Below are 27,402 nucleotides of genomic sequence, written 5' to 3' on the forward strand. Positions count from 1 at the left end.
CTCCCCGCCTCGCGTGGCGCATGCGCAATGCGGCCGCCGCCCGGCGGCTGCGGGGCGCTGTGGTGGGGAGCGCGGCCGCGTGAGGGGAGGGCGGTGCGAGGAGGCCGCACGGGGACAGCGGGAAGCGGGACCCTTCGCAGGTGAGGTGGGAGGGGCCGTGCGGGGCCAGGAGCGGCAGGAAGCGGGGCGAGGACTGGAAACGGCCGCAGGGACGGGGGGAAGGCGGCGGCGGCGCCGTCCCTCACGACCACCACCGCCGCCGCCAGCCTCTGGGAGGTGTGTGTGAGGCGGCTCCCTCCCGTCCCTGCCGCGGCCTGAGAGACCGGCACGAGCCAGCCCCCCCCCCCCCCGCTCCTCCGCCGGCTGTTTAAATGGCACTGCGACAGGAGCGGCGCCTTGCCAAATAGTGAGCTCCGTCAATCCTAAGGGACTCTAAGGAACACTGCGCATGCTCCAGAGCGCTGCCAGAAAGTGAGCCAATGGGCAGGAGGAGAGGGAGGGGGAGGTAGCGCCGCGCGCGCATGCGCAGCGGAGAGGCGAGGGCGTGGCGGCGCGGTGCGCACGCGCGGAAGTCGGCGTGCTGGTAGAGGGCGCGTGCGCAGCAGGAAGTGGGGGGCGGGGAGGTCTCGTGCCGGGCAACGCGCGCGTGCGCGGTGGCCACGAGCGAGGAGCAGGGGAGGCGGTGTGAGGCGGACGGCGCGCATGCGCGGCCGGGGCGGGGGGCGCCGGGAACGGCCGTTCTCGTGCGCGGCGCCTGCGCAGTCGGGTGCTGCGGGGACCTGCGGAATAGTGAGCCGCGGCGTGCGGGCGGGGGGGGGAGCGGCGGAGGAAGACATGCTGCCAAATAGTGAGCCGCCTCCGCTGGGCTTCTCCTAGGGGGGCACGGTCCGGGGGGCGCCATCCCCAGCAGCCGCACCTGCCTGGGCCCCGGCCGCTCGGCCTTCCCCCGCGGCGGAGCCGGCCTTCGTGGGGCCGCAGAGGTGCTCGGAGGGCCGGGAGGTAAGGGTTGGGGGGGGGGAGGGAGGGCCTGGGGGGGGGCAGGGGGCGGCAGGGCCTGAGGGGGGCGAAGTTGGGGGGGGGGGTGAGGGGGGGCAGGGGCCGTGTGAGGGGGGAGTGAGGGAGCGGAGTGACAGCAGGGCCGGGCAGGGGCTGCCGGGGCTGGGCTTGGCCACGGAGCGCTCGAGGCACGCTGCTGAACCGGGAGGGAGCGTCGCCTCGCTCCGGGCTGAGTGTCCCCCCCCCCCCCCCCCCCCCCCCCCCCCCCCCCCCCCCTCCGGCAGCTGGGGTCGGGGCCGGTGTGCCCGGGGCCCGTAGGGGTGGTTAAAGGAAAGGGTACAGCATCACGCGGCGTGGGAAGGGGTGGAAATCCCTTTCGCGGTTACGTGCCTCGTTAATGAGGTTTGGGAAGGGTGGGCTAGCGTTTGTACCGAGCGCTGTGTTGGTTAGGGAGACGGATAAATATTTTATCCTGATAACACCCCTGGCGTTCGCAAAGGTGCGCGTGAAATGAAATTGGTTTTTGAGAAGTGATTTGGGGGGGTGGAAACGTGGAATAAATACAGTGTTACTTGTCATTTTTTCTGTAACTCACCATTATTAGACGTGTTTACATTTTCATAATTTTGAGCATCGTTGTGACATATGAAAAAGAATCCTTTTTTTGTGGTGTTCTTGTCCCCTTCGCAGTTCTGAATGGCTGTGCCTGGAGTGGCTTGATGTGTAGGCCTGTAAAAGTCTGGAGAATTTCCCTGTTGTTTATGCTTTATGAAACAGAACTCTTTCTATGCTTATTACAAAAAATGAAATTAGTTAATCAAAACATACAACTAGCTTCCTTCTTTCTCCCTGACTTTCTCTAACCAGAGGTCCAGAACGATACAGTTTCATTACGTCACTTGGGTTTCATTGTGACCTGAATTAAAAACCCATTTTTTTTTTCTTAATGGCACTCTGTGGTGGATGTGTATCAAGATCAGGCCAACGTGCTAGCAGAAGTACATCCCGAGCTGTCATCCTGGCACTGTAGCAGTAGAGGACAGTAACACAAAACTGTCCTGCCGTAGGATCATAGAAACTGCTATCAAGCCTGATACCGTGGTTAAAAAAATACTCGAGTATCCTTGCCACTGTTGGAAAAGTAATTTTGCTTCCTCCCCAAGAACCTTCTGGCTTTGCACGCAGGTGCAGATCATGAACAGTGTTAAAGTGGTAATAGTTCTGGTTTGCCACGGGGTATCGAGGAGCGGTGCCATCGCTGGTCGCAGGTCACAGTGCAGTGGTTAAAAAAGGGAATTCTTTTGTAATTGATGTTCCCGTTTGTTGATGCTTTAACACGAAGAGGGTACAAGTACTGGCCCTCACATTAGGTTGATTAGACCTGGTAAGTGTTAAAAATAATTCCATTCACCAATCTTCTCCCAGTTTGTTTCCTTTGAGCCAGCTTGAGCAGCGGGGGGGTGCAGGTGTTGGGTTAATTTCTGAGCTCTGGACAGACCTAGTGCTAGGTATTTACTGTGAAGTGAGTTTGTTGCCCTGTGTGATTTCTTCTAGGTACCGATCCACTTTACAATAAGAGGGACTTACCAGCGTTATTCTTGGCACACCCTTCTGTTCAGTGTTTTACCCATGTGGCGCGCTATTCCGCTGCCTAGGCTGACGCTGTGGACCTGTAAACTTGAAACTGCCTGCTTCTTTTCTGCCTGGACGTTATTTCTGCAAAATTCAGCATAAAGCAGGCAAAGATATTTATTTCTTGTACGATCAGGAGCTGTTGCTGTTTTATCAGCTGCGTTCGTAGTTTCACGTTTGGAGATATCTGCTGTAATTTTGTAAAATCCCTGCTCTCCTCCCAGTTTTGGCTCAGTTTTCTGCACAATTGGAGTATTATGTAAGATCTTGCTGTACGGCTCCGATCTCTGACTGCTGGCGTTTCCTACTCAGCACGGAGAGGAAATAAAACAAAAATGTGTTGTAAAAAAAAGTCTTTATAGACAGAATTTTTAAGGTGTTACTTCTTGATTCTCAGATGATAGGCTGCTACCACGTCCTCTCTCGTACTGTGTACTTGAGAGACCTCTTAAATAAAGCGTGTGTCCCAAGTTCTAGGAACACATGACAGTACAGGAAACCAACGCAAGATTAAAATATTCATACTTTGTTTAAAATACTTCCCTCGAGGAGGCAAAGAAGCTGTTGTTTTTAAGAAACTATATTCAGAGATTAGAACTTACTTTCTGGGTTTCCTGTTGTCAAATGTCCCTTCACTGAACTCCGTAGCTGTGTTTTGGAAGGAAGGGGCTGAGTGATTCTGGAATTCTCTTCCTCTTTGCTGATATGCGTAGCTGAGTATTTAAGAAAATACGTAGCACACATCAGATGTCATTTCTTTACTTTTACTTTTTTCCCTCCACGTTTTTAGGACAAAAAAGATGCAGAACCACTGACTGTGTAGCAAATGCCCGGAAAAAGACTTGCGAGCTCATTTTTATGCTGTGAGTAAATTCTTTGGCTGCAGGCAGGAGTGGCAACGTTGCGTTCCGTGAGGCAGAGCTGGTCTTGCAACTCTGTGGGTTTTGAGACATCAGTAGAGTTTCTGAAGTCAGGAACAGGGGAGGGATTAAACGCTCCAGCACTAAATTCATAACTGGAAGATGCTTTTTGGCCGTCGATGTAGCGGCACAAGGCAGTAGGGTGGTGCTAACTTCAGATACACCGCTACAGAACGTAATGTTAACGTTTTCGTAGCAGGATGGCAGGTTCAGCTTTTCGTGGCCTCTTTCGGAGGTTTTATTCAATAGGTTACGTGGTACGGGGGTGGACTTCAAAAGTGGCTTTTGCTGGAACTGTGGCATGTGTGCTGTCAGTTTTAACGTGTGCCTGATAGAAGGCTTAGGCAGCAGATCGTATAAAGTAATTTTGATGCCTCTAAAAAATCGAACCGACGTCTGATAAGAAATCATTTTCCACCAAAGGAGGATGGCCTTGTTTCCATCTTTAAATGTCTCACATATTTGGGCTCGGAAACATGCTAGTTTTTAACCGCTTCTAATACTACAGAATCTCACAAGTACTTCGATATTGTTCGGAAGGTTTAGAACTCTATACGCTTACAGCGATCAAATGTTCAGAAGCATTTCATGTCGCAGGACGTGTAAATTTATTTAGGGTATGTAGTTGGATGCTGGCACACTTAAATTGCTGACTGATAGTTGCAGTTACTGCGAATTGCTGCTCTTTCTTCGGAGTTATTGTGTCACCCTTTCAGTTAGTAAAGATCCAGCTGGGGATGCTTTTTGACACCAGACATATGGATGACATCTCTGCAGCATCAATCTGAAAAGACTGCTGGAAACTGTCTTCAGATGCCAGGCAGAACTTAAAGAATTTCACTCTTTTAACTTTGAGTATGCAGGAATGATATTTGTATAAGTTCTTAATATGATTTATTGGACTCAAACAGCGATGTAGAGTTGTTCAGGCTTTTTTCCTCCTTTCCATGAGGGCTAATCCTCGTACTCAGGTTTGGGAGATAGCTGTTTATTGAGTGTATAAGGCGTGAATATCTCTGTTAGAGCTGTGTCAAGAACTGAGAGTTCAGCAGAACTGCCTGGGAAGAGGAAATGGTCTAGAAAAAGTTACTGATCTTAGAGCCAACCAAGAGGCTGAAGTTTGCTTACGGCACTTGATCAGGTGCAGAATTAATTCATCTTAAGAATGTGTGTTTTTAAGTCTGGTTCTGTTTACTGTTCTGCGCTCGTTGTTTGCTCATTGCTGCAGACGTTTGTTCAACAAACCATAAATCAGATCATAATTGTGTATAGCAATTTCTCCCTCACAGCAGCGGTTTATTTTAGTGGGGGACTTCACAAGATTAAGTTTAATTTCTTTAGCTTAGGCTTTAAAGCTAGCCAGGCTGTACTTACGTCTTCTTCTCTTGAGAAGAAATCCTTTTTAATTTTTATTTTTGATCTAAAGCAGAGGATTTGCTTCTGTGTCTGAAAGAAGGGCTCAGATGACAGCCGTGGTTTTAGACACATGCTTATAGCCATGAGACGGGAGAGCAGGTGGAGGCAAATACAAGTCGTCTGGAGCTGCTGTATAGCAATGCAGGGAGGCTGCCTGGCTGCCTCCCAAGTGTTGCTGCATAAAGAGGCTAGAACAGACGCTGACTGCGTTGATGTAAAAAGTTTTCAGTTAACTTGGCTAGAATCGTGCCTACAGATTAACTATTTTGTCTGTTAAAGAATGTTGCCGCATTTATTTATTTTTTAAACCCTGGAGAATCTATTATCACACGGTGAAAACATCACACACTACCTTCCTCAGATGCAGAGAAGGCAGGCTACTGCAGGCTGGGTATCCTGACCTCATAAATCTCTCTTTGTAATTTCAAAATCATGTAAATGCTCAGCCGTACCGGTGCCTTCATTTCCTCAGTTGCTTTTTTGTGGAAGTGTCCAACCTCAACATTTGTGCTTAAAAACCACACGTATCAGTTTGATGAATTTCTTAGAAGCACTTGTGGCCAGTAAATGAAACTCGGGGAACAATATTTCACTGCTGCGTTTGAGACGCAGACGATTTTCTTAAGGCTTCCTGTTAGCTTGTGATTTTGTGGATGCGTCTTCCTCGAGAGGAAAATATTGTTTGTATGGGCGGTTGGGTCCGGAGTGGTGAAAATTGCCGTCGTGTTGAATTCTGCCTCCCAGACTTCTGCTGTTCAGCAAGTAGGAGTACAGTGAAATGACCGTAGCTGAAACTTCATATAATGTAATTTCAATCAGGGAGCGCAAGCACATGCCCTACAGTCGATTATATTCAGCTGTATCCTGGAAACCTTCTGCAACTTCTTTGTTTTAGGTGGGTGCCAACTTTGCCAAACCTGAAAAGAGAGAGGAGTCCTGCTGCTTCTTAGTAGGGATGATTTTTAACTTCCCTGTTTTAGATTTGGTTCTTGGCCAGCAGATAACTGATACTTCTCTTTAGATAATATTGCTTAGTAGCGTATTGAGCTTTACTGTTGATAGCAAAAATGGCAGGAAGACTTCTTACCGTGTTTGTTACCAGGATGGAAAGGGAAACAGGAAGAAATCAAAAGCAGCAGTAACTGTGATTTCTTCTTTGAGGCTGGATTCTAAACAGTTGATGGAGTGTAAAAAGGGAAATAAATTTATGTATCTTCTGGGAATTTATTTTTGTGTACTTTTATATTCCTGTTTTGTTTTTTAAAGATTGAGTAAATAGCTTGTGCCAACAACAGCCTGGAATGGATGCCGAAAATAAAAAGTCAGCAAATCAGCTCCCTGTGCCCAAGAAACTTCCCTGGGGAGTTTTCACTTATCACACAAGTTACAGCATTAAAGCCAGCAGCAGTGACAGGAACGCACCTTGCTGCCCTGTTTGCAGAGTGTCGCTGATATAAACAGCAATACAGGAATGCCTCTGGCCTTTTTTTCCTCTTTACTAAAAACGTACTAAATGCAGAATTCTCTGAGCTACCAGAATTTGTCTTTGCTCTTTGTCTTACTAATTAGATAATCTTGGTCTGGAATCGGAAGGATATTCAAATAGGGGTGTAGGCGAATGCCATGATTGTGTTATTTTCGGAGCGTGATTTACGGTAAGATGGGATTGTTTTGATGTTAATGTGAGTTAGATTATTAAAATTGCGCTAGCAAAACCATGGCGCCTTATTGAAGTAGGTGTGATGCGTTTGATAGAAAACACAGCTGCTGATACTTGAGGAAAGTAAAGCTGGTTTGGGACTGGAAGTTGGCTGGAATTTCATTCCCATCTCCTTCCCCTCCTCCTTCCTTGTCACGATGATGTCTGATAAGGTTACAGAAAAATCTAAACAAAGTAAAGAAAACGAAGGACTCTTCCTGTCGATACAAACAGAAGTGTCAGAGAGGCATTACCTGATAGAACAGGCAAGCAGGAGAGCTTGTAATTGTATTTATTACCTCTTAGAAATACGTTTTGGAATAAGCTTTCTGTTGGAACAAAGTAAGCTGCTGACTTCTCCTCACGTGTCTCTAACAAGCTGGGTTTTCATGCTGATTTCTAAGGGAGCTTTTATTTGGCAATCAAATAATCTCTACATTTAGCAGGTTAAAATAATTCTGGTAACCGTCCCAGAGTCCTGCTGCAGTTACAAGTAGGTGAAAGCATCCAGCAGGTTGACATCTAGTTTTTGCCACGCGTTGTAATCCCTGTATTTATTACTTGAAAGCTTAATTTCCAGAATAATAACGGGCAGAAACAGTTATTTCAGCTCAAGTTGGGTTTGATAAGCTCTGAGAAATATTAATGCAAGATGGCAACTGGAGAATGTGCTGTGGGAGCTACCAGATGTTTGTAGCGCTGGAAAGCTGATATAAATAAAAGGCTCCAGAGGGGATTATGGTCTTGGTGGTTTGCTGGGGATCAGATCTGCAATCCCATTTGAGTGCTGCAGCAGCGGTTGGCGTCCCCAGTCTCAGCAGTCGATTGACAAATTCGGTCCTGCTTAATTTTCTGGTTTTGCTTGTTCTCCGATTAGGCATCGTACCACTTAGGCATTTTTCTTTCAGTTATTTTCAACTCCTCAGGATTCTGCTGGGATTTTAGAGGTGTGAGGTATTTCTAACAGCGTGTCACTCTTACAAGAGAAGAACAACCTACGGAGGGGAGAAAAAACATGCTGCTGCCAGCCTGTTTTCGGAATGAGAGGCTTCCCAGGGATCTCAGGGAGTTTGCTGGGAAAGAGTAGTCTTCCTAGGCAACTTATGGCTTTATCTTTTAATGTGGAAGATGAATTTGGATGATGTGGAAGCGCAAATGTTGTGCTCTTAAAAAACCAACCAACCATACAAACGAAAAACAACTGTTAAATTGGCAGCCGAGTCACTTGACAAGTGACAGGTAACAATTTACAAGTAGAAACCGAAGCTGTAAAATACTTCGTACAATTTGCCCATGAGGGAGAATCTAAAATAAAAGAGTTCATGGGCCATAATAAATCCTTCCTTCAAAAACGATCGGATTTCTTATTGAAGACAGAAGCGTGCTCGGGCCAGTTGTTCCTCCAAGTCCTAAGTTGGTGTGTTCAAATAACATTTTTCCTTGAGAGAGGAGAGAAATGAGGAAGAAATCAGCAGGAGGGGAAAGAAAAGAGGTGAAAAGCCGAATTTCAGGAAGAAGTAGTAAGATTTATTCCTTTTTAATGTAGTTAGGATCTAAATTAAAAAAATATGTGTGAGGAAGGTTAACATCAGAGGAAAATAGTTTTGAAGATTTAAGCTTTAAGTATCTTGGGACATACCTCGAAAGGATTAAAAATGGAAGTAAAAAGAGTGAAGGATGGGGCAGACATCTACTGAAAATGGGAGTGATGATTTAAACACAACAGTGCTCTAAAATCCCCCCCCCCCCAAAAGTTTTATTTTGCTTTTAAGAATTTGTTTATTTTTTATATTTGCTGGTGTGGATGTGATTCTAAGATACGTTGGGTGACTTCCAGTTAGGGTTAGATGGCATTAGAGGGGATAACGATTTCTGCATCTGGTCAAACACCAACGTGAAGCAGTCTTAGAAGAACATCAAACTTGATTTAATGCCTGAAGAGCAGAAATTTTCAGTGGAGGATTTGATTTATAAAAGGAGAAGGTTATGTAGAGAACCCTTGGCTGCTTCTTACCGCCAGCTTCCTCTGTCTTTCCTTTACTTTTAGCTGTTTGTGATTTATCTGGAGATATTTGGAAGGAGGAGAAGGGGCGGTAGAGGGTCTTCAGCGAAATAATGCTGGTTTTTCTTTCCTTTCTTATGAAATATGTGTAAAAATTGTTATTCTCCTTACAATGTCGACATTTCACTGGCAGTGTTCCCCTGTTTCATTCCCTCTTTCCTTCCCTATCCTGTAAGAGGTTTGTAGAAATTGTCATTTTTGTAGATGGACAGCATTTTTTTTCCTTTCCCCCCCTTGTTTTGTAACAGGAGAATTGGTTTAAGGGGGGAAAAAATTTAAAACACTCTAAGAATGGAAAAGATCCCTTATTTTTGGAATCTTTCTTGAAGTGGAATTTTAGGAACTGAATTTAGTAACTGGATTGGCCTGCCAATATTCAGTGCGTTGTGAGGATTGTATTAATTGTCTTGAAAATATTTTTTCTAGATAACTCTTTACATTTTCATTATGTCATATCCACCAGCCCACCACCCCCCCCAAAAAAAAAAGCTGGGGGGGGCTAATTCTGGGCGTTCTGACTTAGAGTGAATTATCCGGAGTAAAGTGAATGTGAAGGTGTGTGTGTCTGCATCAATTCAGCAGTTAAAAAATCTTCCTTTTATGCAGCCTCCAGAGGGCCCCGTTGTGACCTGGGGACTTTGGCCTTCTCTCTCGGACCCGGCAGCTTCAGGTGGAATAAAAAGGAATGAGATGCGAGGGCTGTGTTTTAAATAACAGAAGGTGCCCATCCGAGTTCCTGAATGCAACTAACGCTTACAACGGGGGCAAGTTACAAACGGAATTAGGGCTGGGGGGCAAGTTACAAACGGAATTAGGGCTGGTGCGTAGTGGCTCGAAATAAAGAGAAAAGCACAGACACTCGACTGCTGAGGGAGATCTGTGGCACTGTGCTTTAAGACCAGGTTATTTGCGCGATCCTGCATCCCAAATGGGAGCTTGTAGGTCCTCCAGCCTGCCTGGCGTGCACCTGTCATTGAAGCCAGGTCGTTCCTTTTTCTCTCTCTGCTGTGGCGGTGTTGATTTTTCCAGTCTGTTCTATTAGGACTGACTATTTTAAAAGAAACTCGATGAGTTTTTGTGGCACTTACCAGGGTCGGTAACATCTTTTGCTTTGGAGAGCACAGAAGGCAGAGGACGGCGTAGTGCACGTGCTGCTGGCTTTCGAGTGGAATGCACCAACCGCTGTATGGACACAAGTTACTCTTCCCTCAAGCTCAGTTACGGTTAAACCTCTACGTCTCCTGTTCATGTTTGTCCATTCCAGCTTACTTCTTTTTTCCAGGCAGCGATTGGCTTCTTCTTGGAGAATTACTCACCTTACTTTGTTCTGGAAGGATAAGCCTCTCGCTTTTGTAAACCAGCTGCCTTTCAAACGTAGATTCTTGATACGGGTCACTTTCATCTTTGGAAAGCGTTTGTTTCTAATCTAATCTATTTTTATTACTGCAGGTCGTTTGCTACCTCGGTTACAGTTTCTTCTACAGCAGCACGTTAATAATTAGGCGATTTTGTGTAACCTCTGGAGCTCGCTGGGCCTGACTTCAGCCTGCATTTGTAACTAGGCGAGATTTCCTGCCACAGGCGAGGTAATGCTTGCAATCAGTATTGCCTGGCAGCCATTAGCACAGGCCATGTGAAAGCTTTGCTGAGCCCATCATCGCTTTCTTCTCTGGTATTCCAAGCAGGAAAAGAGTGGTGTGATGTCCTCTTTAGCATATACATTAAAATCTGAAACCTTACTCATCGCCTGGTTAGGTAGGATTGCATACCAATTTGCTTGTTCACTTGCCTTTTTTTTTTCTTCTTTATGGCAGCAAACTCAGGCCTTCCATTGTCACTTCCAAGGCTGTGAAGAATGCGGGAAGATAATGGCCTTTTCCTCGGCTTCCATTTCTCATTCCCCTTGTTTTATTGCCCGTATTATCTTTGTCCCTCTCCTTTTCTCTGCGTATCGTGCTGCTCTTGGGTAGTCTTTGCTCTGTTCTTGGACACTCCTCGATACCGTTGCTTGTCCAAGAAGTAACCACCCCATTTTTTGAAACACTTACATGAAGCACACTTTTTTCACAGACTTTAGTAAACTCACTTTCAGTGAATAATGCTCGCAGAGGATGAACGTACTTGAAATTTTCTATTGCAAACGACTGGTTCCTTAAAAGGTAGTTTGTTTATCTTGAGAGGAAATAGAAATTGATGGGCTGCTTAGCACAATTGAGTCATTCTGAGGCCTGTTCTAGAACAGTTGCTTGAGCTGATGCTCCCCACCTCTCTCAGGCCAAGTCTTTGCTGCTCACAGAATACTTCGGAGGGTTGATTCCCATGGTGGGTGGAGTTTTGAGCTGAGATGTCTTGGTAGGGCTGCTACGCCAGGAAGTAATTGTTAGGACAGGGTAGCAAGCGATCATTTCCTGCGCTTCCAAAAAGTCTGATCTGGCTCTGATTCTCAGAGAAAATTTCTTCATCTGGAAGTGGTTGTGAGTGAGGTGAGAATTATTATTTTTTTAACTGTAATCTTACATATGTCCAGAGACAAGTGCTCTTTGTTGCTTATATCCAAGAAAGTCAGAGACTTGGATATTGTACATGGGCTTTTAGGGATCCATAAGATAACATTTTGTCTTTTCGTTACCTGTACCTTGGTATCTATGCTTGTACCTTCGCACTTGTCCCTGTCTTTCCTGGCCATAACAAATTTTGGTATCTATACTATTTATAAAATGTCATCTTCAAACTCTGCCTGCAGCACTTAGGAATTCGCTCCTAGTTCAGAGATGCCAGCACTGTTCCTAAAGATGTGTGAACTGGCAAAATATTAAGTGTTCGCGAGCAAATAAACACCGGGGGGACCCTGCTGATTTCAGAAACTTAATGTATGGAGTACGATAAATCAGCCGTGGTACTTAAAATGTGTTTAATATTGGTCCGTACCAGGAGAGCCACTTGGTGCTTGAGGGCGGAGCAGCACATGGCAGTTGTAAGGCACACTTCTAAGGATGCGTTTCAGTGGATTTCTGTGTGTTTGGTAAGCAAGGCGAGTGGCAAAACTTCCCTTGTCTTTTTTTTTTTAACAAACACCAAAAAATCCCGAAAACCTAATGGATATTACATTTTTAACTATTATTTGCTGTAGCATTAAAGGTGTTCATGCTCTCATTTAATACAGGTATTGACAGTTGGTTGCCATATTGAGCGAGGGGTATGATACAGTTTAGCATCTTTTTTCATAACTGTATTTAATTGCCTCACAAAGCATCTGTAGAAAGCTTTGATGTACTAAACTGTGAAAGTATTTTCCAAATAATAGAAAATCTCTAAAATCTAGAACCTGTGTCCCCTTTGGGCCCTTTTAAAAGGGTAACGAATGACGTGCTGGCATGCAGCAATTCTATTAGCGTGCTGTCACAACTTTTATTACCATCTGCCTATCCAAGCCATCTGGGAGGAAAGGATATAAGATAGGAAAGTGACAGTTACTCAGAGGAAATTAAATAGGCCCGTGTATCTCTAGCTCATGTGCTAGTCTAGCCTGTAGAGCGCAGAAGCTTTCAGATTTTCTTCCATAAGGAAGGTGGAGGTGATATTTAGATGCATCTTACAGAGAAACTCCAGCTGAAACGCAGAGAGTAGAAGTCTTGATTTTTCTTTAAAAAGTTGCAAAGTCTGTTTACTTCCCCAATTATGTGATCGGTGGTCACGGCCTTGTGGTGTTTGCTCCTGGAAGACCATGGGATTTCGGGGTCCTACGAGCCCTGCAGACGGGGAAGCCGTGGGAATTCAGGGTCTCCTTGGGAATTCAGGGTCTGCTCTCCAGCCAGGAAAGCTCTCAGCTTCTCGGGGTGTTAAAACAGCCGTTGGTGAATGACTGTTGCAACATAAAAATCTGTTGTTGTCTCCTCTTTCCCTCCTCGTTAATCCCTCGTTTTTGTACCGTAAAGGGAGGTGTTAGCGCTGAATTTACTGTGTCCTGGGGAAGGAGCCACTGGATTCGTTTAACTCTGTGATCTCCTCTCATGTTAAACCCCGTCATTAATTGCTTCAGTTGACCAGAAAGCCGAAGTCTTCCTGCAGAAAACTGCCTGTTGTTGATAAATGTGGGAGCACACCAGAAGGTAAATCCCAAAGTTGAAGAGTGGCTCCTTTCCTACTCCTTGTCACTTTACCCCGAAGCCAGCCCAGGAGGGCGGCATTGTGGCCTCACAGTGTCACGGGTGGGGTGCTGAGCAGGCGTTGCTGTTGGCTTGCCGGCTGTTCTTTGGGGCATCTCGCAGCGAGGAGCTGTGCCCAAAATCCCTGGGAGGAGGAGAAGCAAATAGGTTTGTACCTCTGGGGTTTAATTCCGAGCGCTCTTTTGGCCAGGTATATCAGGAGATGCATCCCTGGAACTAACGATGTTCTTACAAAAAAAAACTACATATCACGTCTTACTCTGGAGTTCCCTGTATTTGTTGTGCTTTCTTCTCATCAAACCTTTTTTTATCACTTTTCTTAGGCTTAGCATCTTGTTGCTCTTTGTGCAGCCAAGTTGCTGTCGGTGAGCTTAGGAAGCTTCGTCCTCTCCCTGGCTGCTTGTTCTCTGGAGATTTGTCCCCGTTGGTTGTGCCCGGGCGGCTGTTTGGGAAACCTGTGCTACGTAACAGTCAGTAGAATAATGTAGATTAAAAATAGCTGTGAACAGAACATTAAAACAGCCCGGCTGCAGTTAAACAGTGCTTCTGTGAGCCCTAAAGAGAAAGAACAGGCTTGGGTCTCTCCTGCCCATAGACTAAAACCAGCAAAAAGGCATCATTTCCCCAGCCACGATCAGGACGAGGTAGGGTTTTTTTTTTTTTGCTACTTGTGCTGGAATTGCAGGTTTTATCCATCCCTCAAATACACGTGACTAGGGACAGTGAAGGAATTATGTCCTTGGAGACAAGACTGATTGTTGCACATGGAAGGGCAGTTTAGCTAAGTATTCAGAACTAGTATCTGCTAATTTTGGCTTAATTTGAATGACACAGAGCGATTTAATTGAGTTGCTTTGGAGGAATGGTGGTAATTTTAAGTTTAATGTAATAAAACCCGCAGCAAGTACCGAAAGTGAATATTGATGTCCCTTTCTTTTTAAAGTGCTGATTTGTTTAACCCCTTTCCTCATTGCACACGCGTAGCACAAACTGCAAATGCAGGAAGGTTGTGAAGCAGTGCAGTCGGGTGGGCACTTGGTTTTATGGCAGCTCGGGTCTTCAGGAGTTGGTTGTTTGGCCCCGAGCTTCGTTCCAGGAGATGAATTTCCATTGATTAAGTAGGCATCTCTGCAGGGTTAAGTATTTCTCAGCTGCTAAAAGCCAATATCTCTTTTTCAGTGATTACATGGACTCGTTTGTGCTTTTTTAAAGGCAATTAAACTTTAGGGGGGAAAAAAAAACAACACACATTTTATGACTACATAATACCTGTGTGCCAGGATTGCCAGCTGCTTTCTGAAGGTGAATATGACTCAAAACCCAAGTAAACAGCTGTAAACTGAAGTGAGGACTGGTGGGAGCCTTGCTTGAGAGAGGTCTGGTCTCTGATGATGTGAGACTCTCCAAATGAAATGAAAAGTGGGGAAGCAGAAATCCCAAATCAAGCGGGGAGTCTGCTGCTTAAGTCATGAACTCCTTGAAGGAATTTATGTGCTGGGTTTATTCCTATAAAGAGCTGGCATATTGAAAGAATAAGTGGAGGTGGTATATTCCCTCCTCAGAAAACATATGGTAATGCTTCAAACCGCTGAAATGTAACAACATATTTTGAAGGTGTTGTGGGGAGGGCGAAAGCATGGGAAGCACGATTGCTTTAACTTGCGTGCCACGAGTTTGAACAGTGCTCCTGAAGTTTTCTCTTTGTTCTTAGTTTTCGTTTTTTGTTTGTTTTTCATTCGTCTCTTTATGGGGACTTACAGGGTGAAGATCTAGTATAACTTTCTTCCACTGAGTTGTGAAATTCTGTTTAATCTTCAAACTGGCGATGTCAAGGGTGCCGAGTCCTCCTCCTCCGGCAGAAATGTCGAGTGGACCTGTAGCAGAGAGCTGGTGCTACACTCAGGTAAGTCCACGCGGTGCGGAGATGCCCCAAGGTAACCACACCATTAGAACCTGTGGCAAGAAATGGATTCAAAACTTAGGTTCTCAATTTTCTGAGGGCGTCAGACTTGCTAACAATGAGCATTCACTGACGCAACTGCAGAATGTTGCTCTCCGCCCTTGTTGGACCATGGTGGTGTTGGAGGAGCTGTGGTGGTCCAGCTACCACTGACAGCTGTGTCCAAACTCTGTCCTGTGCCAACAGTTTATTCGTGACACAAGTGACTCAGTAAAACTTCCAGAATTTCAGTTTTTATCTTTTAAGATGACCAGGGTGAATGCAAATGGCCCTAAACCGCCCATTATCCTCTGTTTTAAGATTAAAGTGGTGAAGTTTTCCTACATGTGGACCATAAACAACTTCAGCTTCTGCCGAGAGGAAATGGGTGAGGTCATCAAAAGCTCAACCTTTTCATCTGGAGCCAATGATAAACTCAAATGGTAAGTAAGAAGCACGGAAGAGAGGTTCGCCCTGTTTGTACAACTGTGTGAAGGAACTTGGGGCTCTGTAATAAGGATATTTTGATGTCCCTCTCTGTACTGCATAGAAGTGCTTGCTTCCTTGAATGCACAACATTCACACAGGGAGAAAGTACTGTTGCTTCAGCATAGCGTTTGGACCCCAAATGTGAGGATATGGGCATTAGAAATGTTCTCTGATAATGGAAAACAGCAGAAGTAGTAGTGGAAGGTAGAGCTGGAAGGGAAACCATATCCTGCCTTGAAACAGAGGCATGGCATGGAACATTATTAATCTGTCTTAATTTTTTCTGTCTTAAGTAACTGATATTTATCTTAGTGAGCTCTTAGAAGCCAGTGAGAGTCTACAGCCAGGGTATTCAAGCTCTACTTCTGCCTTCCAGCTTCAACCCCTAATACTCCAGGTTGTTAAAAAGATAATTTTTGCCTGCACTCTAAATTTTCTTTCCTGCAATTTCAGACTATTGCTCTCCTGTATTACCTTCCTCTTTATGGCAGCTTTTTATATATTCAGAGACTCCCATAGTTATTTCCATCATCCCTGCATTGTATAACTCCTTCTGCCCAGGAGTTTCTGCTTTTTAAAGATGACTTTTTTTTTTTTTTTACCCTTTTCTAGTCCTTCACAACCTTTCTCATCTTCCCCGAGGAAGTGTTTTAGCATTTTTTCTTTAAACCTCCTTAGTCTATATTGCAGCAAGTTAGCCACTAAATTATTTAATTTAGGGATGTGTATGTGTGATATAATTTGTGTTCCCTTCCTTCGGGTGGCAGACCTGTGCTTTCGCTGGACTGCTTCTTGTTATTAAATTACTTACCTTTATAACCTTTGCTAGTCAGATCTCATTCTCATGCCTTGGTCTTCGTGATTTTTGTCCCTGTGTGTTTGAGCTATTAGTCATTCAGCGTGGTTTTTGCTGCTTGTTACACTATGTGTCAAGTTTCAGGTCATGGAAGTGCTTATGAGTTACCTTTTTCCTGCACTTACGCTACTTTTTTTCACCCAGGAGTAGTCTTCTCTTTTTTGCCCTAGTATTAAGCTTTTGAGAAGCTTTCAGCCTTCCAGAAATCCATGTTTTTCCTTTGAGCTGTTTCCTGTGGAACTTTACTTCTCGTTTCTCTAATATTTTTCAATTTTTGAATCCATTGCCTCTATTCTGCTGCTTCTTTCGCTTCCCTTCTGTGAAGGTTGTCATGCATGGTGCTTTTTCAGTATTTAAAACTACACCCCTTGTATACTCCCCTCTGCACCATGGTTTTTCAACTGTTTTGCCCATACTACTGCTTATGGGTTATTATCTTTCTTGAAGATGTAGCCTCACGCTACAGTGAGGCTGACTGTAATGCACAGTTCCAGTCTGTTTAGCTATCTGTTTTTCTCCTTGTGGTTCAGCGGTTGTTAAGCAGAACTTGTTTGCTGTACTTTTTATTGTGAAAATTCTCCTGCCCTTTATTTGAAAGCTCGGAATGACCTTCCAAAAACTGTTCCTGACATCTCATTCAGATGCCTGCTTCTACAGGTGTTTACGCGTGAACCCTAAAGGCTTGGATGAAGAAAGTAAAGATTATCTATCCCTCTATCTGCTGCTGGTGAGCTGTCCAAAAAGTGAAGTTCGAGCAAAGTTCAAATTCTCCATCCTGAATGCTAAAGGAGAAGAAACGAAAGCAATGGGTGTGTAAAAACGCTTTCTATCTGTAGGGGTCAGTTGTTTGTCTTTTTGCTGTTTGATCAAACAAGTCATTCAGCTGTTGTTTGAAGCACCGTGTCTTTCTTTCAGAGAGCCAGCGAGCATATCGATTTGTACAAGGCAAGGACTGGGGATTCAAAAAATTTATTAGAAGAGACTTTCTTCTGGATGAAGCCAATGGACTTCTTCCAGATGACAAACTCACTCTCTTCTGTGAGGTAAGTCTTCCTGTGCAGCTGAAAGAATAGCAGTTCCATTAGCTTAAGGTAGATGTGACCTTATTTCTCATCATTGCTTTTAAGGAGTCAGAGGTGTCAGGAGAAATAGTGGCTGTTTATGTAGCACTTAGATTTTATTTGTGTGTGCGTGCGTGCCTCTGTGTGCGGTGGCTTTTTCTGCGTGTGATTCATTCTATTTCACTTCCATTTATTTTTTGCTACTTTATATTTGTCTCTTACCTGTGATGGTGGTAGGAATTAAGCATGTTTGATTATCATTTCACTTCTGATTTAATATTACCAACCATCTGTTTGTACTCCTTAATTTGAAATTCACTTGGGATGAGAACCAGCGTTAGCTCTGTAGTGAAAACTGTCATGCCTGTTACTTGCCTACTGAGAAAAAGAGACTACTTTTGTCCATTTTTCTGAGTGTTTCTATACATCTAACAGAATCAAAAAGGTAAGATAAATGAATTCTGCAGTAACCACAGGTTTTGTTTGTTGTGTTATCTTTCTGCAACTGCTTACAAAATTCTTACTTCACTAATCCTAATTTCAGATGAAGATGCAGACAGTTATTTCTAAAGCTAGATGTTTAAGTCTAGGAAACTTAATGGGCAAATATAAACTCTCTAATTTAGTGTCTCCAGAGCCTCTGCTGTCTATTTCTATCGTCTCATTAACTGCAAAATAACTCTCGTAGCTGTGATTTTTGCCAGAATACAGGTAGAAAAAGTTGTCCTCTCTTCAGGTCTCCCACACTATGTTTTTGTGGGAGTTGAGTCTTTCCTTTTGCTGCATTTTCTTCCAGGATTGAAAGGGATGCTTCAGTCCAAGTTTGACACCTGTTTGGTTGTGATGTTGGGTTTTGGGGTTTGTAGCTTGGTCTGGCCGTCATAAACATTCACGTACATCGATTAGCCAACATCTCCTGAAGGATTTGTGTTCAGTCGGTTGCTTAAACCATTGCTGTCGTGGAGGGAGCCCTTCCTTTAACACTTGTAGCAATGTGGGGGAAGAAGAGAGCAGTGTCTTGGGTGACACCTCCATATGTCTGGCACTTACTCTTTCCTTTGTGATAAATGAGCCAGAAAACTCAGAATTGTGGAGTGAGGCTCAAAAAACTGATGTCAGAGAAGGGAATTTGTGATGTGTGATGTAGAGAAAGCTGAGATCAACCAGTACCAAGGCAATCAGTCCACTTTTTACTGAAATACTCCAAAAAGTACTCCAAAAAATACTTCAAAAGCGTCTGTTCAATGTTTTTTTTTTTCTTCTGGATGAAAACTTGCTGCTGGCTTCACCTGGCCTTGATAGCTTCTGTTTTCTCTTTCAGTTTGTTCCACAGTCTATTATATAAGAAACCTTAAGTTTATAGTTATATTAAGGGAAGAAAGTTACACTGTATGGAAACAGTTTGGAGAGAACTTTCAACAGCTTGCCTTTTTTTTTTTCCCCTTCCTTCCCTGAGCTTATAAGTCTCTTAGCATGTAAACAGGTGTGCCATATGCTCTCCTAACACTTCCCTGCTGGCCACAGGTGCCAAGTGATGCTGCTCACATCTGTACTTTCAACAAGCATGTTTTGTATGTAGAAACTCCCTAAAGAGTTAGCAGTACTTGATGTTGAGACACTTGTTATGTGGAGATACATTGGGGTTTTCTGTAGACCAAAAGGTTGCTGAGTGTCTCTGCTGTACCTTCTCATTGCTTTAGTAAACTTAAAAGGAAGAAGCCTTTTGCTTTCTGCTCATGGCCAGCGCTGAACTTGGATAATGTCTCCCTGAAAATGCTATTAAGGTGGAGAATGATGATTCTTGTCAAGCATTTCAAGTCTGACCTCATTTACTTGTCAGTTTGGGGATTCTTCAGCCTCTGTTTTGCAGATGGGGTTGATTGTTCCTATCCCAACTGGATTATTTTTTGCTGTTTAAATTATATTCCAACAACATAGGTAAATACATTATGGCAAATCTCCAAAAAGAACAGTGTTCCCAAAGTTACGGCAGTAGTTCCCTTCTGAGCTAGGTAGTGTTTAGTTCCCTTGCTAAGATGTTGAAAATAGCTTAAGCAAAACCTTAACTATTTTGACATCTGAGGCTGGTTACCGCTGTGAGTCTACCAGTCTGAACTCCTTATGTGAAAAAACATGTTATATATTTTTTTAATGTGAGTAACTGTCTTTCTTTCATGTATGAAGAGGATTTACTTGTTGATTTGATTGGAAATGCAGATTGATCACAGACCAGTCAAAAATACTTGCAGTGTTGGACTCCAGCAGGGGACCTGCATCTTAGAATTTCTTCTTAATGAGTCTGAGTCCATGTTACTCGTCTGGAAGTCACAGGGCAAAAAGATGTAGCAGTCAAATTAATGATGAAGGGTATTACCTTCCTCACATTTGCTGTGGCAAATCATTATTAGTGCTTTTTGGCAAGCAACATCTGGTATTTTTTCATTTTTGAGTGTTGTATAGTTTATACAAGATGAACTGGAATACCCAAGAGTGCCTGCCATCAGAAACCCACTGGGGGTTTGTCAAGAGTTGGGGTATGTGCTGTCAGCAGATTTTCCTTAACAAGGTTCTTCTGTCATCTCTCTCACTTCATAATTTACTACTTTTACTTTACTGGAAAGCTTCCTTTGCTGTCCATTGTTCTCCTTTGGCCATCGCTTATTAATAGAACTGAAATTTAACCTGGATTTGACAGCAAATCCAGCAAATAGTTTCACATATGCTTCCTTGTCAATCATCTTGTTCCTTTATTCTTTGTTATAGCAGGGTAGCATTAGTCACTCTGATCTCTTCTAATTGGAGTCTGCTACAGAAGGCATATGATTTACTGTGTTTAACAATAATGCTTTGGTACTGAATAGACTCTTAACTGTTCCCTTTGTGTAGGTTATTCATCAGCCAGGATGGTTGCATATGGTCTCTGCCTAACCATGTCTGGTTTGGAGCAGGTGGTCAGGAGTCTTAGCTACCTTCTCCAAAAATTCTTAATTATTTGGCATAAAGTTCCTTTTTTAATCCACTTGTACTCTTTGATTTTTTTTTTTTCTTTTTAACGTGATGGAAACATCAAACTCTCAAGAAATAGAAATTCTGGTGCTGAACCAAAAGCAGCAAACCATTCGAGGTGCTCAGAACGTCCTGCACTGGTCTGACACTGCTCTTGTGTGCATGTGTGGATGAAGTGCTCACTTGTAGAAGTGCTCTGTATACTTAATTTTCATTTGTACTTCTGTCTGTATTGTATTATTGATTTGGGAGGGTTTCAGAGCGTTGATAGAAGGAAAAAAGTAGGTCAGGAATGATGTCTATAAAAGCAGAAAATTTAAAGTTCTGCTTCCTTGGAAAGCCATGTAATAAAGCTGCTGTTAACTTGCATGGAAGTGCCATTAATTTACGCACACAACTTTAAAAATTCATGTAGGGAGATTGGTTTTCCAGTGTGGATTTATGACTTTTTGGTTTGTTTCTTTCCGCTCCCCCAGGTGAGTGTGGTGCAAGACTCTGTAAATATCTCCGGCCAAAATACTATGAACATGGTGAAGGTACCAGAGTGCCGCTTGGCAGATGAGCTGGGAGGACTCTGGGAGAACTCGCGCTTCACAGACTGCTGCCTGTGTGTTGCAGGCCAGGAGTTCCAGGCTCACAAAGCCATACTAGCAGGTGAGTATTGAGCTGGGTGAGCCTTAGTGGGATAGGAGACGACAGTGCAATGACAAGTGAAATACTCTGATACGGTTGTTTTATGGTTGTTTTGGTGGTGTTGGTTTTTTTTGGTTTTTTTTTGGAGTTACTTCTTTAAAGGAGGCTTCTGCAGCTGTTTTATCTGCAGAGCTGTAGTAAAAGGCTTTTTGTGAACCGTTATAGGGAAGGAAGAAATATCTACTCCATTTTTAATTGCCTGCCTCCCCCGCAAAGAGAGGATGGTAGGAGGATTCCTTTGTGGCTGTAGTCTACTATAATGTATTCCTAAAACATTTGTAAGAAACAGTTGCCAGAGGAATACTTTTATAAAGTCAGGAAACATACCTTACTGCCTCTGTGCTCTTTAGCCTTGTTTGAAAGGACTCAAGAAATTCCTTCAAACTCATTCTCCCACTTTGAAGCTACGTTGGCCACATTACGTCACAACCTATGTGCTTCACCAGTTCTACTCAACTTGCCCTGTCTGCTATAGGAGATATATAATTTTTTTTCCTTCATTAAGTATCACGATGGCTGCTGGTGTTGGCAGGCTACACTTAGCTCCTCCTGAAGAGTAAAAGAGCATCTCTAAACTATGTTTTATTTTTCCCTCTGCTGTAGCACGTTCCCCGGTTTTCAGCGCCATGTTTGAACATGAGATGGAAGAGAGTAAAAAGGTAAGATCCTGCAAGAAGGAGAACTCTTCCAGCTAGGCGAATAGCTCTCTGGTCAACTCTTAATATCACTGGTCAGTTAACTTCTTAGCTGGTGTTTGTGACTACTGTGTCCTTTTAACTGTTTTTCTCGCATTAGATGCAGATCTCTGCTTCAGCTGTCCTGAAGGGTGGAAGAAAGGGATCAAGGAGGCAATTGTTACCTTTCTAACTCCAGGGGAAAGAGTTTGGGGTGGGACAGGGAGAAGTAGAGGCTGTGCAATACTACTCAGAATCTTTCTTTTTCCATCCACTTATTTTTCTTTTTTTTTTTTTCTCTCCAAGTAATACACGTTCTGAATAGTTTGTAGCAAATCTGTGAATACTTAAAGAGCTTGGGTGGAAGGGAGCCTTTAGCATCTTGTCAGGATCTTAATAAGCTTCATTTTTCCGATACAGAATCGGGTTGAAATCAATGATGTGGAGCCCGAAGTTTTTAAGGAAATGATGTGCTTTATTTACACGGGGAAGGCACCAAATCTTGACAAAATGGCTGATGACTTGCTGGCAGCTGCTGACAAGGTACAGTTGGGATTTATGGCTATTTAGAGAACCGGCAATGACATGTGCCTTGCTTTACACAGAGCTCCTTGGATATTCCTGCAGTAAGCTTTTCGTGTGATGATAGCGGTTGGGCAGTTTCTTTGAATTGTTCTATCGAATGATTATGGCTTGTAGGTAAACTTGGATCTAGTATAGATACATATACTTAGAGCTACGTGTCTTAACATGTAATGATCAGGAATGTCTGTCTCTACTGCTCATTTTTAAGACTTTTAAAATTTCAGAGGACGTTTCTATTCAACTTAATCTACCATAAGAGCTTGGGGTGAGAAGAAAAAATCAAGATGGACCTGGCTGTATATATAACTATTTTTTTTTAGTATGGTTACTACTAAATCTGAAAAGTAGTGTTCTGTCTTGGCAAACAGGGCCTGCTTCTCCTTCTGGTCTGGCTGGTATCAGCAGCTTCAAGAAATGCTCTAAACTGATGGATAGCCAAGAGTGGGAAGGTCCTGTTATTTATTTTCTTTTTGCAGTGGCAGTCCCTGCTGCTTGAGGAGAGAAGGGGTGCACTGGAGGAAGCCCTGTTGCCTAACCCTGCGGTGGTTTTGCAGGGTCCTTGCCAGGGAGGTGCCGGGGATGCTCTGACTGGAAGGCTGCTGGTAGTCCCCGTGTAGCAGGCACAGCGCTGCGGCCTTGCCAGCCAGCCAGCCTCTGCCTCCTTCCTTTTGCAGCACCAAGGACAGAAGAGAGTGCTCTGCTGGCCAGTGAGCCGTATTAACCAGTGAAAATTCGTAATATATAACCAAAATTTTATTTCCTTTTTCTTTTTTTCTCTTAAAAGTGAACTTAGTGCTGGTGAAAGATGCCAGTTTGACAGCACTGGAGACTAAGTCCTGAATTTATCCATCGAACAGGTTCAGCACGGGTAGCAGCAGTGCAAGATTCTCCACACTGCCCTGCCAATGTGCCTCAACTCTGACCTGGAGGGACCACCTCTAGGGGTGAGAGCGTAGTTCAGTCTCCATGCTTCTTCAGTCCTTGGATTCTCTTGTGGGTGCCAGATAGGGTGGTGGATTTTTAGATGTGGATGCATGTAACCTTGTTCCACGCAAACCACCACACAGCCATCGAGTCCCCTGTCACTGCAGACCTGGGCTTAAGCAAAAATGCTGATTTAGAGGTGAAATGCTCCATACGCCATTATTAGTCCACTGCAACTAGAATTAAAACAGGAAATAAATGCAGGCAGATTCTTGGCTTGATTATAATCATTGCCACATATTTTATTCAATATTTAAAGAGTATTGATTGAGAACACACATACCATCTTTAACTGAGACAAGTGTAAGCAAGAAGCAGTACATTAAGGACAGAGTAGGCTTTAACTTCGAATTTCTTGGCTTTTAATGTAGGTTTTTTCCTTTTAAACTCATTGTGTGTCTTTTAAAAGCAGAAATAAAAAATCTTTCAAGAAAGCACATAAAACATCTATTATTTACTCAAGAGACCGAAACAGCTTCTTCTGAGTTCCTCCCATCTCTTGGGGAAAATATGTAATTAGACCAAAACCAAAACAAAACACGTCTTCTGAGCCCAGGAGATACTATTTCAGCCTCTTGGGTAAGAATGCTATTAGGTAGGGCTTTTTTTCGTTTTTCTTTTTTTTTTTTTTTAAAGTGTAATTAAGAAAGGGGGGAAGGGGAAATCTTGGTACCTGAGAGACCAGAATGGCTACTTTTGCCCAACTATGTAATTAGAAGCTGAGCTATTCGTAGTGAAAATCGAAATAAAATTTGTACATGCATGGAGAAGAATATTCTGTTTACAAAGGGAATAATTTTAAGCTTCGTTTGCTGCATTTTAAGTTACTGGCAGACAATAACATAAACTAATGGTTTGCCCCTCATTTGAAACTGTTCTAGTTATTGATACAGATTAAGCAAGTAAATTTGATTTGCCTTCTCAGATGTTCTGACGGGAGAAAACTGTCCTGGTTATGAGTGCCATGCCTCAATTGAAGTAATTATTATAGCTGAGTCTTAAGTGAAAAAATGTTCCTATAATTTAAAATTATTCATCTAAATGTAATCATAACACAACGCAGAACTCAATCAGAATATAAAATCAATTTATAGCAATAGTGCTTATCATATGGTAAGCACTCCAGCTATCCTGCAGATGAGCTGGTTACCGGCTCTCTGTTCAGAGTGACAGAGCAGCCCTTATATGTCGGGTATCTTTTCTGAACGTGGCTACACACAGTGAAGAACTGGTGTTTGTATACCATGCCATCTTGAAGTTGTCTAAAAAAGCCTTATAAACAGTATGAAGGATACCCTCAAATGCAGTTCTCTCTCAGATAAAAAATAAAATAATGATCTTAAAGGTTATTTTTCTAGAAATGCCTCTCAGTTAAAGTAATTACGTGAGGGAGACTTACAGTGTTCAATCTGTAGGACAATTTATGTAGAGCTAATGTCACTACTTATGTAAGGACTGCATCAAATTAACTACTCTCCTAATCCCCGTGAATTGTAATTACGGGATCTAGAATATTCAGAAATATTCAGTGTGTTTCATCCGAAGAGCAACAAAACCCTACACAACCACTTCACACATACCGAGATTTTCAGAAGTATCTCAGTCTTAGTGCACAGCTGTGGTATTCTAAAAGACTGAGGTTTGGCGTATGGGTTTTGTTTCTTGATAACAAGTGACTTAGAGTTTTCTGAGCATTGACCTTTCTGAAGCCTGCCCAAGACTACTGTGTTGCTTTTGAAAATCTTGGCTGACTCTGCATGTTTCAGTGCTGACTGAAGTGCTGCAGAAAGTAGAGTGTGAAATTTTATTAGAAGGCACTCTGCTAAGCATGTCCTTTGAATTTCTCCAGCCAATGACACAGCCAAACCCTGTGGATCTGAAAAAAGTTGAGGTAAATGTACGATAGAATGGTGGAAACTCGTAGATGGAGAATGTGAAGTTAGAGCAGGGCTTTTGCTAGGGCTTTACAGACAAGCTGTGATGTTTTGTTTCCAGCTAGATAGCTGCAAGAAATCAGGGGCATTTATTTAGCATTTCAGTATTAAAACTAGTAGCATGTACTTGAGCAAGGCTAATCGTAAATTAGAGGTCATTAATGACAAAGAAATTGAGTGAAAGCTGCCTAAATATCCCTGGAACACCTATGGAGCATTCACTGTTAGATAGGTCTCCCTACTGCATCTGAGTAATACTGTCATGCAGTAATAAAGTGAGAATAAGGATTTGGCTTTAGCATTCAGTACCTTGAAGTAACTGAGGTAGTATTAAAGGTGAGCAGAAATTCTCATTTCAAAGCATGAACACAGCACCAGTAAGCCTGTAAGACCAGAAGCCTGGGATGAGAGTTATGGTGGGTATGCTTCCTCTCCATTGCTTTCCTCAGGGTGGGCACTCAATGGTTCTCCTTTTTCGCTGGTCACCACTTCTTTCAGTACAGTTCAGATCCATGTAGCAAAGTGAAGAGGTCTGTTCAGCATAATAGAGTAGTTTTGTTACTGAAGGAGCACAAGTAAGACTTCACTTCAGGCTAACTCAGGCTTTCTTCGTTGTAACTGTACTTTGGCTTGTATTTTGCAGTACGCTCTGGAACGTCTGAAGGTAATGTGTGAGGATGCGCTGTGCAGTAACCTGTCTGTGGAAAACGCGGCGGAGATCCTCATTCTGGCTGACCTACATAGTGCTGATCAACTGAAAACTCAAGCAGTGGACTTCATTAATTAGTGAGTTTACTCTTGTTCCGGGGTGCAACATCTCGTGAGCAGTCACACGCAGAGGAGATTCTCCTCTGTTTTGGTTGTTTTTTTCCATTCTTCCATTGTGGTCCTTCATTTATCTGGCATCCCAGAAGTGGCATTGCCCTAAGGGCTGGTTACTCTTGTCCTGCTGGGGCTGTTCAGTGTACAGCAGAGCTGTCTTAGTGAGGTGTTCTGGATTTCTTTCTAAGATCATGAGAACTTTTAGGTAGCGGGTACTCCCTGATACTGAGGGACTATTTGCAACTGCTAGTACAACAGACCTTTCCGTAGATACAAAATGATGACCAACTACTTTGTCCAGAAACATTTTTTAGTCCTATCTGGTAGTTAACACAGTTTTTCTCACTATTTTCTATATTGATTGAAAATGCTCCTATGCTTGGGGAGTCAGGGTAGATGAGCGTTGTGTTACTGCTGTCATCCACTTGGGATTGTGTATGTTTGAGGTTTTTCATCCTTAGGGTGAAGGACTGTCCAGCATACAGTTGCACCAGCAGAGCCAAATCTTGTGATCTCTGCAAAACGTGCATCTGGAGTGATCCTAAAACAGTGTACTGAAAATGTCGGGTTTCTTAAGCATGTGGAAAGTACCTGTTAATCCTTGTTATCCCCAGACAATAACTTCAGATTTATTTTCTCTTATTTCTAGTCATGCTTCTGACGTCATGGAGACATCAGGCTGGAAGTCTATGGTAGTATCACATCCCCACTTGGTGGCTGAGGCATATCGCTCTTTGGCCTCTGCACAGTGTCCCTTTCTGGGACCTCCACGTAAGCGACTGAAGCAATCCTAAAGTCCTGTCTATCACAACACCCCGTGTTTTTCTGGAAGCAGCATCAGCTGTTGCTGCTCTAACCTTGACCACCAGGTAGACAGCGAAATCTGTGGAGCTTATACTCTGTTGTTGGGGGGAAGAGACTGCTTCGTGACACCCAGACTTTTTAAAACAGCACCAAGTAACTTGGGGAGAGGGGGGAGGGTGGGCCTGGGGCTCTGGGGCTGTTCAACCTAACAAATCCCTGTCGCTGCATCGTCTGTGTGTTCCCTTCGACTTGGCTGAGTCAATTAAGTACAGGGTTCGGTTTAGGCACCGACCCATGTCAGAATAACCCAGCAGTGGTACTGGGGGAAAACAACATCTCTGCGTCTGGCAGCACAGAACAAACCGTCAGATGTCTGGAGCAAGAGGACATTTTAGTTTTGGAGAGAGCATTGGGGGGTTAAAAGGAATTTCCAGTGAGGTTCTGGAAAGGAAGTACCTGATGGGAGCTCCAGTAGTATTTATATCAAAAAAGAGAATTTAAGTCCTTCCAGCTGAGCTAAAAACTGGACGTTTGTGTAACTCCTTATTGCCATCCAGCAACAAGAAGATCAGTTTCTCTGTTAGTAGCACTTGTATGTTAATTGCAAAAAAAAAAAAAAAAAAAAAGGAAAAAAAAAAGAAACACCTTTTATAAAATGACAGGT

The 27,402-nt window shown here is 43.5% G+C and overlaps 1 protein-coding gene across 3 annotated transcripts; it reads left to right on the forward strand.

Moving 5' to 3' along the window:
- Positions 1 to 5: 5 nt before the first annotated feature.
- On the forward strand, positions 6 to 27,380 carry SPOP (speckle type BTB/POZ protein). 3 transcript variants are annotated; one of them, XM_048051820.2, is made up of 10 exons: positions 6 to 140; positions 14,652 to 14,794; positions 15,152 to 15,273; positions 16,833 to 16,984; positions 17,091 to 17,218; positions 20,719 to 20,896; positions 21,539 to 21,594; positions 22,030 to 22,152; positions 25,756 to 25,898; positions 26,584 to 27,380. In XM_048051820.2, the coding sequence occupies exons 2-10, from the start codon at positions 14,717 to 14,719 to the stop codon at positions 26,726 to 26,728; spliced, it is 1,125 nt and encodes a 374-aa protein (XP_047907777.1). In that variant the 5' UTR covers positions 6 to 140; positions 14,652 to 14,716; the 3' UTR covers positions 26,729 to 27,380. The 3 variants fall into 3 exon arrangements, with proteins under 3 accessions (XP_047907777.1, XP_047907780.1, XP_066837921.1); XM_048051823.2 differs by lacking the exon at positions 6 to 140 and adding an exon at positions 353 to 471; XM_066981820.1 differs by lacking the exon at positions 6 to 140 and adding an exon at positions 753 to 999.
- The last annotated feature ends 22 nt before the right edge of the window (positions 27,381 to 27,402 follow it).

Source organism: Anser cygnoides, chromosome 22 (genome assembly GCF_040182565.1).
Source record: "Anser cygnoides isolate HZ-2024a breed goose chromosome 22, Taihu_goose_T2T_genome, whole genome shotgun sequence".
NCBI classification, from domain to species: Eukaryota; Metazoa; Chordata; class Aves; order Anseriformes; family Anatidae; genus Anser; species Anser cygnoides.